Source organism: Panthera leo, chromosome D3 (assembly GCF_018350215.1).
Source record: "Panthera leo isolate Ple1 chromosome D3, P.leo_Ple1_pat1.1, whole genome shotgun sequence".
In the NCBI taxonomy this organism is placed as follows: domain Eukaryota; kingdom Metazoa; phylum Chordata; class Mammalia; order Carnivora; family Felidae; genus Panthera; species Panthera leo.
The window spans coordinates 57,554,896-57,570,481 of record NC_056690.1 but is presented as its reverse complement, the minus strand read 5'-3'; the positions used below and the strand labels follow the sequence as shown (position 1 = coordinate 57,570,481).

At 47.5% G+C, this 15,586-nt stretch overlaps 1 protein-coding gene across 3 annotated transcripts in view; it reads right to left on the bottom strand.

The window, feature by feature from the left end:
• Nucleotides 1-15,586, bottom strand: part of FHOD3 (formin homology 2 domain containing 3) — a 475,942-nt gene extending 460,356 nt beyond the window's left edge. The window contains exon 1 of one of the 3 annotated variants that reach the window (XM_042910026.1): nucleotides 15,325-15,586. In XM_042910026.1, coding sequence (XP_042765960.1) covers nucleotides 15,325-15,489 — 165 coding nt within the window. In that variant the 5' untranslated portion in view covers nucleotides 15,490-15,586. The remainder of the gene's footprint in view (nucleotides 1-15,324) is intronic. The other 2 variants (XM_042910027.1, XM_042910028.1) reach the window with 2 other exon arrangements.

The window sequence follows — 15,586 nt, the reverse complement described above, 5'->3', positions numbered from 1 at the left end:
CTGAGAAGGAAGACTGGGAGGGTGAATCTGTCACTATCGAACTTGGAACAGCATTCCTCAGAGGGGACGACCAGAACTAGGAAGTGCTGCGAAGAGATTAAATAAGATAAAGACAGAAAAGCATCCCCTGCGTTAAAGACAACCACCTCAGCAGGGAATTTCACTGCGGTGGGGCAGACAGGAGAGAGAATGGAACAGGAGGGAAAATGAGGTAAGACAGCAGAGCTCAGACGAGGTCTAAGAAGCCTGGGGGTGAAGGCAGACTCCGGATCTGGAGACGAGGGAGGAGTGTTTTCCAGATGAAAGAGGCTCCAGCCCATCTACATGCTAAAGGAACCATCCCAGAGGGAAGTTGAGGCTGAAGGTACAAGGTGGGGCAGGGGTTGCTTTGTCTGTGAAGTTACAAGTGAGGCAGGGGAGAGGAGGGACCCGGAAACAGGTGCCCCCCACCGTGACAGCTAGGGCTAAAGGCCACTAATGCAAAGGTAGGATCCTTTTTGGTTTTGTCCACAATATCCCTGTAAAGGAGGATGCTACAGGTCCAAGGTTTTAGGAGAGGGAATATGGAGGGCGGGCCTGGAGCTGGCCCCCACCACCACTTTGCTGACCCTTGGTTTCCTTTCTTTGGCTTACAGTGCTGGCCTTAACAGAGACTGACACTGTGCAGATACCCCATAAACATTTATGAAACAGAGGAACATGGGAGAGTCCCCAAAAGGGTCTCATCCTAGCCCTCATTGGCTAATACCTCCACTGACCAAGAATAGCTGTGACCAGGGGCCATGGACAGCAGGAGACCCCATCCTCTAGGCCCAGGCCAGGCCCATCCTGTGGCTTGTCTCTGACTATCCTCCTCCCACGCATTCTTCATAGGTGGCTTTTCAGTGACTGCCTGTCCATCCCTCTCCTTTCTTCTCTTCCTTCTTTCCCTCACCTTTTTTTTTTTTTTTTTTGTAATCATTCTCTTCTCATACTTTCATTTTTCTCTCCTCTTTCCTTCCTTTTCCCTTACTTTTATCCATTGTGTGGAATGGAAGTAAACTTCTGAAATCGTTTTGTGCTCACTGATGACAGCCCAGTGTGCCAGCCCAGCCCACGGTCTACCTCCGTGGGGCCCCACCATCAGGGGCTGTTCTCAATTGCCCAGAGCCAGCCAGACCTGACCCCCACACCACATCCCATCCATTTCTCACCTGCATAGAGTGCCCTCGCCTTTCTATTCGCTTCCTCAACCATTCCTACTCTCTCCAGAAGGCTTTTTGGACTGTGAGCCCACACAGATTTTCCCCACTTCTGACATTTCTATAGCCCGACTGCCTATGTCACACACAGACATGAGTCATATGCTGACCTGTCAGTTGTTACTTCACTCTGTGTTATGTCTATGACTGATTTCCCCAACCAATCATAGCCATAAAGGAGATGATTTTCATGGCCTGGGATCAGTGGCCTTGATAGAAAGTTTCCCACTTAACCAAACTCTGCTCCGCAGCTCTCATAAAAATCAGCAGCAGCTGGTTACATATAATGTCTATGGGCTCAGCTGAAATCTCCCCCTGATCACGTTCACTCCACAAACTTCCCTGGGTGCCGATCTATGTTCCTCATGCTTATCTGTGACGGACTGAGGAGGAGAGTCCTCGCTGGAGAGACTTGGAGCCTGGGGGAGAGGAGATGTATGCTGGACCTCGCCCTGCCGCCCTCTGAGAAGCTTACTGAGCATCCGTCGTGAAGCCAACCTGATTTTAGTTTTCTCATCTTGGAGATGGAGCCTAAAGGCCCCATCTCGCCCCCTTTCAGGGTTGTGTGAGGATCAACCAGGCAAACCTATGTCCCAGTGCCCTGTAAGCTGCACAGACACGTCGTGGTTCTATTACTGGCGGATTCAGTGATGAATCACTGTCCACAAAAATGCACCCAGTTCTGGGAACAAAAAACCACTCATATCCTTGACTATTGTTCTGGACAGGCAGGCCAAAGCTCTTTTTTCCTGCCCGCAAACACACGGTGCTGCTGAACTTGAATGGAAGACCCCCAGGAAGACTGGATAACCTCTCCCACGTCCGCGCACTGGCCACTCAGACACTAGCCGCTCGGAAACTGCCAGGATACTGCAGAAGCCAGGGGGTTGGTGATTTCTGGAAGCTGTGGTCAGGACCCAGCCTGAGTGCTCCTGCAGCCTGCAAGTATGATCTGATTCGGCCAAGAGGTAATGCATCCCTGTTAGCTGAGTGTCATCCCCTGAAATTGTACCTATCCAGAACCCCCGAGGCTGGCAAAGGGCTGAATCTCCCCGTGTGGAAGGAAGGGCAGTTGGGCTCTGTGGCCACCACTCCCGTCTCCCAGACCCACCTCCCTCTTGGGACGTCCCACTAATCACAGCCGCGCTGGCCTCCCCAGCTTCAGGGACCCTGACCTTCACACAAGCTCACAACTCTCCTCACCCTCCCCACGGGTCAGCATGGGCAGAACAGTAAACAAGGCCGTGTAGAAGGCCCGGAACGAGGCAGAAGGGACATCTGGCCCATGACACAGCGCTTCCTCGTCGTGCACTGCAGGCCTCAAATCTGGCCCCGTGGAGGAGACCTCACCACCCCCGTGCAGCAGAGCCGCAGGCCATGTGCACACCCTCCAAACCCAACAGGAGATAGCACTGGCGGGACAGTGGGCCTTCTCTTGCCAACCCCAGGCTTCCTGTCTGAGATCCTAGCACAGACCCAGTGCGGAAAAGGCCAGAAAACAAGGTTTTGCTATTCTGAAGAATTGGTTCTACCTCACTCACCTGCAGTTTGTGGGGGAAATTGTAACATGCAAATCATGTTCACGGTTTAGGGATCTGATGAAGGATCTTGAAAGTTAAGGGTCTACTCCACTGTTGCAATCATCATGATATAAATATACCCTATACTTTTCCACCTAACATTCTTTCAAATATTCAAAAATTATCTACTAGGGCTTATTATGTATCAGGTGCTGCCCTAGGAACTCTGAACTGGAAGGTAAGGGAAAATGCATTTCCTGGGGCACCTGGGTGGCTCAGTCAGTTAAGTATCCAACTCTTGATTTCGGCTCAGGTCATAATCTCACAGTTCGTGGGTTCAAGTCCCCCATCAGGCTGCATGCTAACAGTGCAGCCTGCTGGGGATTCTCTCTCTCCTTTTTGTCTCTGCCCCTCCCCTACTCATGCTGTCTCTCTCCTCTCCTCTCCTCTCTCTTTCTCTCTCTCTCCTCCTCCTCCTCCTCCTCCTCCTCCTCCTCCTCTCTCTCAAAATAAATAAACTTTAAAAAATGCACTTCCTGCTACTGAAGGGTTATACCTGCTGGGGAGATGGTAACACAGAATGAAATAAGAACCAGAGTGTCATGGGTGAGGGGTGTGTGAAGCACAGCCCACACATGCCTGGGGGAGGGCTGGGAAAGCCTACAGAGGTAACCCTTAGACACAGTCTCATCCCAGACTGGAGGGCTGAAGAGGCAGTCCAGGTAAAGGCAAGAACTTGAACAACCATCCGGGGCAGCCTATCAGGAGAACTGCAGGCATTTTCGCACAGGGTTTTGGAGGGGTAGGGAGGGAAGGACAATCAGGGATAATGTGGGAGTGGCAGACAAAAGGCCAGGTCACAGAGAGCCCTGAGTGTCCCTGTGAAGAGCTGGGACTTCACCTGTAGATACTGGAGAGCCACCAGAGTGAAGGAGGAGGGGGTAAGGAAAGCAACTGGGGAGTGGGAGAATGGATCAGAGTTATTTTCCAGAGCCTGGACTCCTGTCCAAAGGAGAACCAAGACGACTCAGGAAAGGAAAGAAGGGGGCTGGATGGGTGCAGAGGAATCAGGCTGACTCACAGTTCTCATGGCGTTTCTGATGAATAAGATGCAGGAGAGGCGATGAAAGCAGGTCTGGGAGAAGGAGGTCACTCATCCCATTCTTGGCATTTCTTATCTACATTTCCATATGCACAATTTTATGATTCCTGGGGGTTATCACGGACTGAATATGTCTCCTCAAAACTCACAGGTTGCAGCCCTAACTGCCAATGTGATGGTATTAGGAGGGACAACCTTTGGTTTAGATGCGGGTGGGGCCCCATGATGGGATTAGTGCCCTTATAAGAAGAGGAAGTTAAAGGTATAAAACCACAAAGAAGAAGAAAGAAAGAAGGAAAGAAACAAAAGAGAGGAAGGAAGGAAGGAAGGAAAGAAGGAAGGAAGGAAGGAAGGAAGGGAAAGTGACAAAGAGGGAAAGAAGGAGGAGAAAGAGGGGGGAGACACAAGAGCTTCCTCTCTCTGCCATATAAGAACACAGCAAGAAGGTGGCCATCTATCTGCAAGCCAGAAAGGAGAACCTAACCAAGAACCAAATCTACTGGCACCTTGATCTTGGACTCCCAGTCTCTGGAACTGTTGAGAAAATAAATGTCTGCTGTTTAAGCCCCCAGTCTATGGTATTGTGCTATAGCAGCCTGTGCTAGGATAGGAGTTATTTTCATAGTTGCCCAATATTCTATGCATAATAAAACATATTTAATATCTTCCTCGTGCTTGGACACGGAGTTTGTCTTCTCTTTTCATTATTAAAATAACCCTCAAATATCTTTTATATTTTTATTTCTCTCTTCAAATAATTCTTGCAAGTGGGGTCACCCAGTCCAAAATAATCGTTTTTATGAATTGCATGTGTTGCCAAGTCTCTAGAAAGAGGGAGGATCATGGACTACACTACCTGCAGCATTTAAGTGCCTTAGTTTTCTCAAAGCATTAGCAACCAATGAGATGTACCTCTGTCTTACTACCATGATACTGTTATATGTACACAAAGTAACAGTTCTAAGTTTAGCATTGACTTTTAAAGTATAGTCATGATTTTGTCCCTCAAAATAGGGAGAGGCAATGGGATACACACAAATAATTTACTAGGGGTTTGAACAATCTTCTCTGAATACCACCTGGTGGTAATCCCAGCACTCAAATGTCACTCTCAGCTGTGACGCTAGCTGTGTGTCAGACTGGAGCTGGGCTTGAAACTTGGTCTAGCTCTTTCTTCACCAACTCCACACTGAATTAGGGACCATCTTTCCAACCACCTTCTTAAAATGGGGGAAACTGCTTCCATCCAAGATAAATTCTTTACCCTTCTACTCCACAACAAAACACCTAGGAATTCATGTTAAGGAAATAATTAGACAAGTGCAAAGATTTTCTTTCTGCAAGTATATATATATATATATATATATATATATATATATATATATATACACACACACACATATATATACATATATATACGTATATATATATATATATATATATATATATATATATATATATTATAGCATCATCTGCATTTTTATATTGGCAACTACCTAAACATCCAGTGGTTCATTCATTCCTGCATTTGTTTAATGAATATTTATTAAGCACCAAGCACAGGACTGATACACACGGAAGAAGACAGAGCCCTTTCCCTCACAGCACAGGGGAATAATGCTTACATGGACCACAGTAGATGCATGTCCTAGATTACCATGCTGTCATTAAAAAAGATATGCTCCAGGAGTATTTCATGGCTCTGGAAAGTATTCATAATATTATATTTTGAAATGCATAGATACTTAAATCCTGGTAAGACACAAAGGGTTAAGAGTGACTGGTTCCCTTTGGGTGGTGATCAGAGTGGTTTCTATGCCTTCAGTGTGCTTTTCTGTCGTCTCCAAATTTATACACGTGCTCATACTGTGACAGGAAGAGATGCCCTGTTAGTTTTACACGGGTATGCTCCTTGCCTCTTGGCCTTTCTCTCCTTGGATCTAGCTTTGTTCATGGTAACCTCTCCCCAGCAACGTCACTCTGATTCCACAAAGTTCACAGCTAAATGGAACCGCAGGTGTGAAGATGGTTTAGGATATCAAACATACACAGAGCAATATGGATGACATTGACCGAAGTAGGAGAAACAGACTCCGTTACTCACCTTTAACATGAGAAGAAATTAGCTTTCTACTTCTGCTCCCACAGGGAAAAGTGACCAGTCTGTATCTAGGCACTATCTGCAGGTCACAGGTCACTCTACCTACCAAACCCTGTAGTCAGGGTCCTTCTGGTTCATCCATCCAATTTCCACCCTCTTAGGCACCAGCCAAGTGATGAACCGTCCAGACCTATCTCCATCCCCATCTGTGGAGCTACGAAGACCCACTTCTGTAAGTGAAAACCAGGAACAAGTAAAGAATAAATTCTGCAAGTAGAGCTCAAAAATGAGAAAGGCGGCACTTGAAGGGAGGGGCAACTACTCACTCTCTCTAGAACAGGCTGCCAGAGGCTTTGCAGGAGGAACTTCTGCATGGAAAGAGTTTGAATGAGGCCACTCTTCCCTCCAGCCCTGAATGTTATGGTAATTCACCCATTCAACAACCATTTGCTAGACATGTGCTTTGTGTCAGACGCTGTTCTAGGCTCTAGGGCTATATCAGTAAACCAAACAGACCCTAAAAGCAACCAACCAACCAACCAACCAACCCTGCCTTCGTGGAGCAGTGGGCCAACCGCTCAAGGGTTTTGGAGTTGACCCTCAAGGACAGGGGGTTGAGGGAGGTTTGGAGCAGAGGAGTGAAGTATTCTGACTCTCTTTTTCCTCTTTAATGGGTCACACAGGTCTGTTTCCTCGGTATTCCTTCACCTTAAAATCCATTAAAGGGACCCTCTTGAACCATTTTTTCCTATCAGTGGCTATGTTCCAAGGCCAGGGGAGAACCTCTACCCCACAGATATCACGACTTCCTGTAAAACACAGGCAGTAAGATGGTGGGCTGTCAGCACAAGAACACACTGCTGGGCAATGGAGCACACGGCCCAGAAACACCCCTCCAGGGCTGTGGACACAAGTGGCTCTGGGCAGCACCACCAAGACTGTGCTCCCAGCCCCCCCCCCCCCCACATTCCCTACGACTGGGGTATCGTCAACCTCTGTCTTCAGTCAGCTGCTTTCCAGGGGAGTCCAGCACCGAGCCCCCCCCCCCCGCCCCAAGCTGCACGCAGCCTGTGTGAGCAAATCAGAGGACCAGACAGAAGTCCCCTCATAATTATTCACAAGGGTTGAAAGCTGGGTTTTTCAGGGTGTGTTACACTGAATACCGAATTTCATTTAATGAAATTACAATAGGAGAGGGGAAGGAAGCATTGTTTAAACCACTTGTCTCCACCTCAGCACCACCACACATGTGTGTTCCTGAGTTGTGAGGGATTTACCTTTGGCTCTGGAGTAACAATTACCATGAGGGGAGGACTGGGGAAGGTGAGCTCAAATCATGGAGAAAACAAAACTGATGCCAAAGCGGTATAAACTCCTCTAGTCAAAGCACTGGCCAGCACGAACGAGCAGGCAACGTGAATGGCAGCGGTGCTACATGTGACTCCGGCTTGGCCAAAAGGACCCTCCTCCTCATCTGCTCCCCCAAGGACCCCTTGCTCAGTCTTGCACCTGCTCTAAACATGTCAGTGTCTGGCCACTCAGGAGCATCTGCCCATCAACGCATCCGCCACAAGCCCCAAGCCGCTCCTGGGATCTGATGCATCAGACAGAAGATGCGTCAGTCACATCTTCTATTCTGAGAACTTCAAAATAATCTTTGGAATGTCCTGTGCACTCTGGTAAAGGCCCCGGGCACTTCATTTGCTGCCATAACACCGGTGCATGAAGATGCAGAATAGCCTAGTCAGTAACAGCAAAGTCTTCTTCTGGGGTTTTTTTTTTTTCTTTCCAAGAATGTTAAAAATACTTGATGAAGTGGAGCACCTGGGTGCCTCAGTTGGTTGAGCGTCCGACTCTTGATTTTGGCTCAGGTCATGATCTCACAGTCCATGAGTTCAAGCCCCGAGTTGGGCTCAGCGCTGACTTCATGGAGCCTGCTTGGGATTCTATCTCTCCCTCTCTCTCTCTCTGCCCCTCCCCTGCTCTCTCTCTCTCTCTCTCTCTGAAAATAAGTAAATAAACTTAAAAAAATATTGGATGAAGTGATCAACAAATCCATTTTTCTGTGTCCTTTTTGCCACATCTAGAACCATTGTCCTATATTGAATTGCAAGACGTTTAACATTTTCCCTTTTCCCCATGTGTTCAACAATTTCAAGATTTTTTCCCCCCTGATATTAAGTTCTAAACATTTTCCCTTAGAGTCTGAAATTTTAATTTCTGGTTACAAATCTAAGTGGTGAAAAGAAAAGTAGGTCCCCAAGTTGTAAACAGACACAATGTAGATTCCATTTGTTCCTATGTGGCTCTAAAAATAGATAAACTTCTGGGTATATAATTTCGGTGATGCATGGTAATCTATTTTTTAAATTTTTTTAAATTTTTAAATTTTTTTAAATCTTCCCGCTTCCCAATAGCTAATCCATGATATGCTTTAATCTCTCCACAGAAATCAAAAGCTGCCGGTACGAATGCCAACGTATACAATCAACTTACATTTTCATATACGTTACAACGTCACTGCCATGCACTGCGTTATGCTCTCTTGAGGCATACTAAAGGTGGAGGTAGAACTGACTCACTGGGAATCAGGTAAGAGCCTGCGGGTAGCCATGAGACTAAGTCACAGGCTCCAAAAGCCACTGGGAAACCGAGTACTTTTATACTGGTGTCATTCAGTATAGCCTCAGCAATATGTCAGTTTAATGATAAAAATTTACGGGCAGCTACTGAAGCTACACGTAGAATACCTCTACCTTAACACTTCTTTTACCAAACTAAGAGTTTGTATAACTGATGCTTGCTGACTTCATCTTAAGAATTGACTGAGCCTGGGGGCGCCTGGGTGGCTGAGTCGGTTGGGCGTCCAACTTCGGCTCAGGTCATGATCTCGCGGTCCATGGGTTTGAGCCCTGCATCAGGCTCTGTGCTGACAGCTCAGAGCCTGGATGGAGGCTGCTTCGGATTCTGTGTCTCCCTCTCTCTCTGCCCCTCCCCTGCTCAAGCTCTGTCTCTGTCTCAAAAATAAACAAACATTAAAAAAAAAAAATTTAAAAAAAAAAAGAATTGACCAAGCCTGGAAAGATACCCTAAATATAAAAAGACTGATGTCCCACACTTGCTTTCAAAGATCCTAAGGAGTACATAAACATCAGGGTAGGAAGAAAAATATCAGTGGAAGCATAACAAAAAATCTACAGAAAAACTGGCTATCTCGGCCATAGTAGACACACTCAGGACACCCAGTGACACTTAATGAAAGGACTCTGATCCCAAAGGGGACATTGGAACTCGTAACCTAATTTTTTAGCTCTTTTATTTTAAAAGTTCAACATCTGCGAAAGTATAGAAAATAGTGTAATGACCCACCTCCTGCACCCATATTTCAGCGTTAACTCATGGTCGATCTTGCCCCATCTGTACATTCACCCGCCTACTTGCCTCTTGTCCAGGATTATTTTGAAACAAATTCCAGATATCATATAATTTCACCTATAAATATTTCAGTATGTATCTCTGAAAAATATAAACTTTCTTTAACTATAACCATAATATTATCACATTTTAATAATTTCTAACATGAAATCAATTTATCATTAAATTTAATAAATTTTAATACCAAATAGTCATTCAAGTTTCCTCAATGATTTCAAATATTTATTCACCGCGTGTTTGTTCGAATTAGGACCCAATTAGCCACACATTGCAATCAGCTGTTGATATATCTCTTGAATCTCTTTTAATCTAAGTTTGCCCTCCATCTTTTTTTTCTTTGCAATTTAATTTTTTGGAGAAACCATAGTTTCCCACAATCTGGATTTTGCTGATTGCACCCCTGCAGTGAGGTTTAACATTCATTGTAGCTTAATTTTCCCCATTCTTTCTTACTTAGTTCAGAACAAGATCCAGAAACACTTCCCAATAAAACAGCTAATAAAGCAAAAATAAAAACAAAAAGCAATCTGCTTGTCTCTCTAAAGGAGCAGATGCTGACAAACACAAGATTCTGAAAATGTCCCCCAGAAGTGGAAGCAGCTACATTGATTAGAAAGCCAGGTTAAACTGGGGACATTCCTGAGCCAGCCACAGACCACAGGGGCGTCACCTGGAGATGAGGTGGGGAGGTTGCCAGGAGTGGTGACTCGCTCAGGACAAAAAGGTTCACAAGCGTTCAAAGTTTCATCTTCAGAGAGAAATAAACCCTGGAGGAGAAAGAAGGCTGGGGGGAGGGGAGCTCAGCGTTGGCCTCAGCATGTTAATCAGTTTTAAATCTGCCACCATTAAGAACTAACATTTCAGAGTCCGGAGGGGGAGGGCAGGGGCAGGCTGGCCTGTTGTTTTCCAGAGGGACACAGGTTGGACTCCGAGGACAAAAGGCATGGCCTCACAGAGCTCCAATGCTGGAAGGACTTACCAGAGCACGACCGGTTAAGTCCCAGCCCTGTGACGGGCAGCCGCTTGTGAAGGCAACGCAGGCAGCCCCCCTCCCCCACCTGTGCTTCCCCTGCACAAGAGAGCGTGTGCTCTGCTGCTGGCTTTCTAATAATGGGACACACTTGGCTACAGGCTTTGGAGGAAAAAAAAAAAAAAGACGACCTTAAATTTCAGCTCTTTCACTAAAAAGCGGTGTGGCCTTAGATAACCTGCTTAGTCTCCCTGTGCCTCAGTTTCCCCACCTGTTACTTGCGGATACTACTGTCCATCTGCCAGAGCTGTTATGAGGATAAATGAAGTTATGCATGAAGGCCTACAGTGTAGTGCCCAGCACATTCCCATTATGTGTCAGCCTTTGCCCCCCAAAGATTTCCGCCAGTCCCTTCCACACCACATCCTTGCAGGAAGCCATGACAGCACCTGCAGGGCGTCCGGCTGGGTTACCGATGCCGTCTGTGGCCATGCATGAAGCAAAGCCAACTGACCCATAAAGAGTTCAATCCCATGATCCTGATCTCAATAGCGTGGCTCCAACCAACTGAGCTAATTACGGTACAGTCAGATTCACCTCGGCTTGCACAGAGATGCTCTCAGCACTTCATACAACATTCTTCAACACTTCTGTCCTAAGATGCTCTGTGCCACAATACACTTGCCAACTTTACTAATGATCTCATCTTCTAAAAATCTTAATGTAATGTAGCAAACAGATGTGTCCCATAAGAGGATTAAGGTGGAAATTCATTACAGCAATAATACCAGTGGATTTGTGTTCTATAACTAACACCGATCAATCAACTTAGGGCACACTCCATCTTCGCACTACTCAGCTTCAAGAAAAACATGGGAGAACTAGCCAGCCAGGTCTCTCCCTCAAAGAACTGATCTGTAACAGGGGAGACAGTGAGAGCCCCACGTACTGAGAGCCTGACCTAAATGACCTCTAATCCATGCTGCTTAGGAATCACCAAAGCATGTTGGAAAAAATACACATCCTGATTCAACAGGTCTGGGGAGGCTGACAGCCCCTTTCTAAGAGGAGTCTAGGTGACGCCCAGCCCACCCTTGAAGGACCAAGGCTCTAATTCTCACTGTGATCTGTTGTTTCGCAGGTGGAACAGCTGAGACAGGGAGGCGACCACAGAGACAGAGGTCGTGAGAAAAAAATGAACACAATACAGTCAAGAGATGGAACTCTGGAAAATGGACAGGCTGCCTGGAAGGAAGACATCCAAGACACAGAAGTGGAGTCATTGAGAGCTGAGGCCTGGTGTTGAGTGCCAACCCTGGAACTTCCCACTCGTGTGACCAGGTGGATTCCTTCTGTTCTGGGTCTCTTCTGCCACGGAATGCAAGAGTACCCGTACCTGATCCGTAGACTTGGCGAGATGATGCATATCTAGAATGCTCCTTGTCTTGGGCAAGCGCCTAGAACACAGTCCCTATTATCACTCCACTCTGTCTGGTCCACAAAAGGCACCGAAGTATTTCCTGAACTGAATTACTAAGTCTTAACTGCCATTGTAACAGATAAGCTGGTTATCACTTAGTTTGTAAAAATAGCCTACGATTCCACTTTTGTCTATCAAAAGGAAACAAGAACCCATAGTCTTTCATAATCAATCAACCCCAAAACATTTAAATTGTGAAAGGCATATGATTTATTAATTCTACTGTATAGTTTTCTACATTAGAGGTCCTATAATTATAATTCCTTAGAACACTGAACCAGAAATAAACACCTATTTATGCAACATTTGAGAACAAAAGGGCTTACCTAGGCCAGACAGAACATATAACCACCAAAATGAACATCTCCCCAGTGAGTCTACAGCATCTGTTTTGACCTTTTTGTTATCACACTCGTCATTAATTTACTTATCTTCCCTGGAATGACTAGCAATTTTGGAAAAGACAAAGCATAATAAGCACAATATATCATTTTTGTCCGAGACAGTGGTTTAGTTAAGTGAACAGCTAAACTTCTAAAGGAGTCGGCAGACATGAGCTAAATTAATAGATCATTAAGTTAGAAAAAGATGCATAGACTCAATTTTTGGCTGGGAAGGGCCTGAGAGATCCAATTCAAACGTTCCCAGCACAGGAGACTCTTAGGGGGTGCTGCATAAATTAGAACCCTCCACAGGGCCTTCTAGATGCCGGTTACACAGGTGCATTCACTAAGTGACCGTCCATCCAGCCTCTCACTTAGGCCCTGCACACTTCTCTGTGTGTACAATCTACTTCAAGCAAAAGTTTACTCCCCACAGGGTGTTGAAAGTGTGGGACAGCTGGGTACACTGAGGGTGTCTGCATGTTCCACAGTCAGGCTTCTCCATCCTTTCCATCACACAGATTGCCCTCCCACAAGGAACTCCCCATCTTGCCAAGGCCAGGCTCATTGGGACCTGAGAGAAGCATTCCCTGTGTTTCGGGAAGGCTTACTCAGGGCAGGGGTCTGGAGTGAGAGCTCTGGGTTCCCTCACCATCAGCTAATTCACAGCAAGGATGGTAACTACTTGTTTCCACCTCTGACTCTGAAATCTACCAGGCTAGGAATTCTGCCTCAAGGCTCTTACTCATGCCTGTAACATTCACCTGCCCCAGGCCAAAAAGTACCTGGCACACAAAGGTGATTTGGTGAGCTCCCCAAGGTAATGCAATGGAACCCCCACGACTTCCGCCCACCCCACACTGCTGGTCCAGGGAGCAGAACAGCACTGGGGGCTGAGACCCAGGGTTTGAATCTCAGCTCTCTAGTCCTAGCAAAAAAAACTAAGTTACTTACTTGCTCTCTGCCACAGTTTCCTCATCTGCAAAATAGGGATCCTAAAAGTAGCCTCATTCACAGAGGTATGTAGCATTAAACGATATTGCACACTGACTCACAACTCGTTAGCTCTATCACAGGGGGACCATCCAATTTTAAGATTCTCTGCTGGAAATTAATGAGCATTTTTAAACATGAATGTGCACCGAGGCATATAAATGCACTGAATTCTGCTCTGCAGAGCCCTGGCTAATAGAATCAGCCAATCACTCAGCTCTAGACATGAAAAACAATGTCAAACATCTGAATATACTGCAGGGGTCTTTGGGCAAAAGACGCTGAGACCAAGCATAGCTGGGTGCCAAGACCAGGAGTCAAGGAGTTCTACAGGTTATCTCCAGGTTCTCCTTGCTCTACAGGCAACACCTCAGAACATTCTGTGAGCCAGTGCAACTTCAGCGCTGTGGCTTCTAGCTGAGGGGGGTGGGGGAGGCCAATGCTGGAGCATCATCATTTCCTCCTACCAGAACAGAGGAGGAACACTGGATCAGGACTATGGGGCTACTCTATAGAAACATAAAAAAGTACTTTAGCTTCCAGCTTGAAAGTTCAACCTATGTATATAGGGTTTGAAATCCAAGAAAACCACTTCAAGGTCATAGGGCCACAATTATGAGCCTTCTGTGGTTTCAACAAAAGATCACTGTAATCAGTGATCATAATGAATGGAGTATCATGATGCCAAAAGAAGTCCTTTGAAACTTTCAACTCAATCTACTGATTAAGAAGAACCAAATAATTTACAAAAGTGATTCTGATTCGCTGAATTCACACTACATCATTCTGTCCCTCCATCTCCCAATCCATCCTGCTTTTATGGCCAGAGAGGTTCCCCCAAACAGTGATCGTTATCCACTCTGCACCAACACGGAGAGAATGAGACAGAACTGCCCCATTCCTCATTCCTGAAAGCACGTTACTAATTAAGGAGAGAAAGCATTGATACGCTGACAGCACTGCCCAAGTACACCAGTTTCCACATACAAACTCCCTCTCTACTTCCAAGGCAGGTGAACATCATACAGAAATCTAAAGAATTTTGAAAAATCAATTTTGTTCTTTTTGGTATCAAGGGTTATCTCTTCCAAATATTTATCAATGTTGATCCTCAATGAATAAATCATCTCCAAGCTTTGATATGAACCCAAGCAAAAAAAAAAAAAAAAAAAAAAAAAAAAAAAAAAAAAAAAAAAAGTGCCGGTCAGTAATTCTTCAAGGTGCAATCTGTTTAAGTAGGAGGGAGGGCTCTCTTGAGTAACCAAATGGTTAGCTTTCAATGCCCAGCTCTTTGCAACACACACTTTGCAAGATGCCTGTCCTCCTGCAAAGGGTTAAAAAAAAAAAAGAAGAAGAAGAAGAAAAGAAGAAAAAAGCCTCTATCGGGTGGACTGAGAAGCCATTCTTCCCAGGGGACACTCATTTCGGGCTGCGAGGCTCTGGCTTTGTGAGCGCGCCGCCCCTCCGCGCCCCCGCCCCTCCTCCCACAGCTACCGCTTCTCCAAGGTTCCCAAGGCCACCTGCTTCTCCAGAGAAAAGGGGGCTACTCTGAGAGCTATCTCAGTGCGCACTCGGCATCCCCCGCGATGCCCCGCGGGGGAGGAGGAGGCGGTGTCCCCCAGGAAGAGTGCTTTGTCGTGAGGCTCGCGCGGCCGCCCGCAGCGGCCCCAGAGGCCTGAGAGGTTTAGACCTGAGTCCCCCGGGGCCCGGTTTCTTTCCGCTCCAGGCTCGGCGCCGGCCCAGGTACCAGGGCCCGCCGCCGGCATCGGAGCCCCACCCCGCCCACCCAGCCGAGCTAACGGCGCGGCGCGGGGGAACCTTCTCCATCTCGCCTCGGGCCCGCGCGGCACCTGCTCTGCCCCGCCCGCTCCGGCTCTGGCCCGGAGCGCAAGGCTGTCCTCCTCTCGCGCCCGGGAAATCCCGCGCCAGCCGGCGGATGCCCCCGGCCCCTCTACCTAACGGGAAGGGGGGAGGTCTGCCCTTGGGCGCCAGTCCCCCGGGGCCGCGCCTATCCGAGCCTGCCCGCGGCGCCCCCACCCCCGCGCGCCCCGCAGCAGGGGCCGCGTCCGGAGAACCCAGCCCGCATCGGTCGGCCGTACCTTGTGCGGCGCCCGCAGCAGCCGGTGGACCCCGGCCAGCTGGGTGCCGAGAGCGAGGTCCTCGCGAAACGTGAACAGCGGCGGCCGGCTGGGCTCGGGGAAGTTGGTGCTGTTGAAAGGGTCCGTGTCGTCCAAGAACTGCACCCGGCAAGCCAGCGTGGCCATGATGCATCCCTGCCCCTGGGAGCGCGGGCGCCGGGATCGGCGGGGCCGCGGGCCGAGACGCCGGGGTCACACCGCGAGCAGGGGAGGCCGCGGCCGC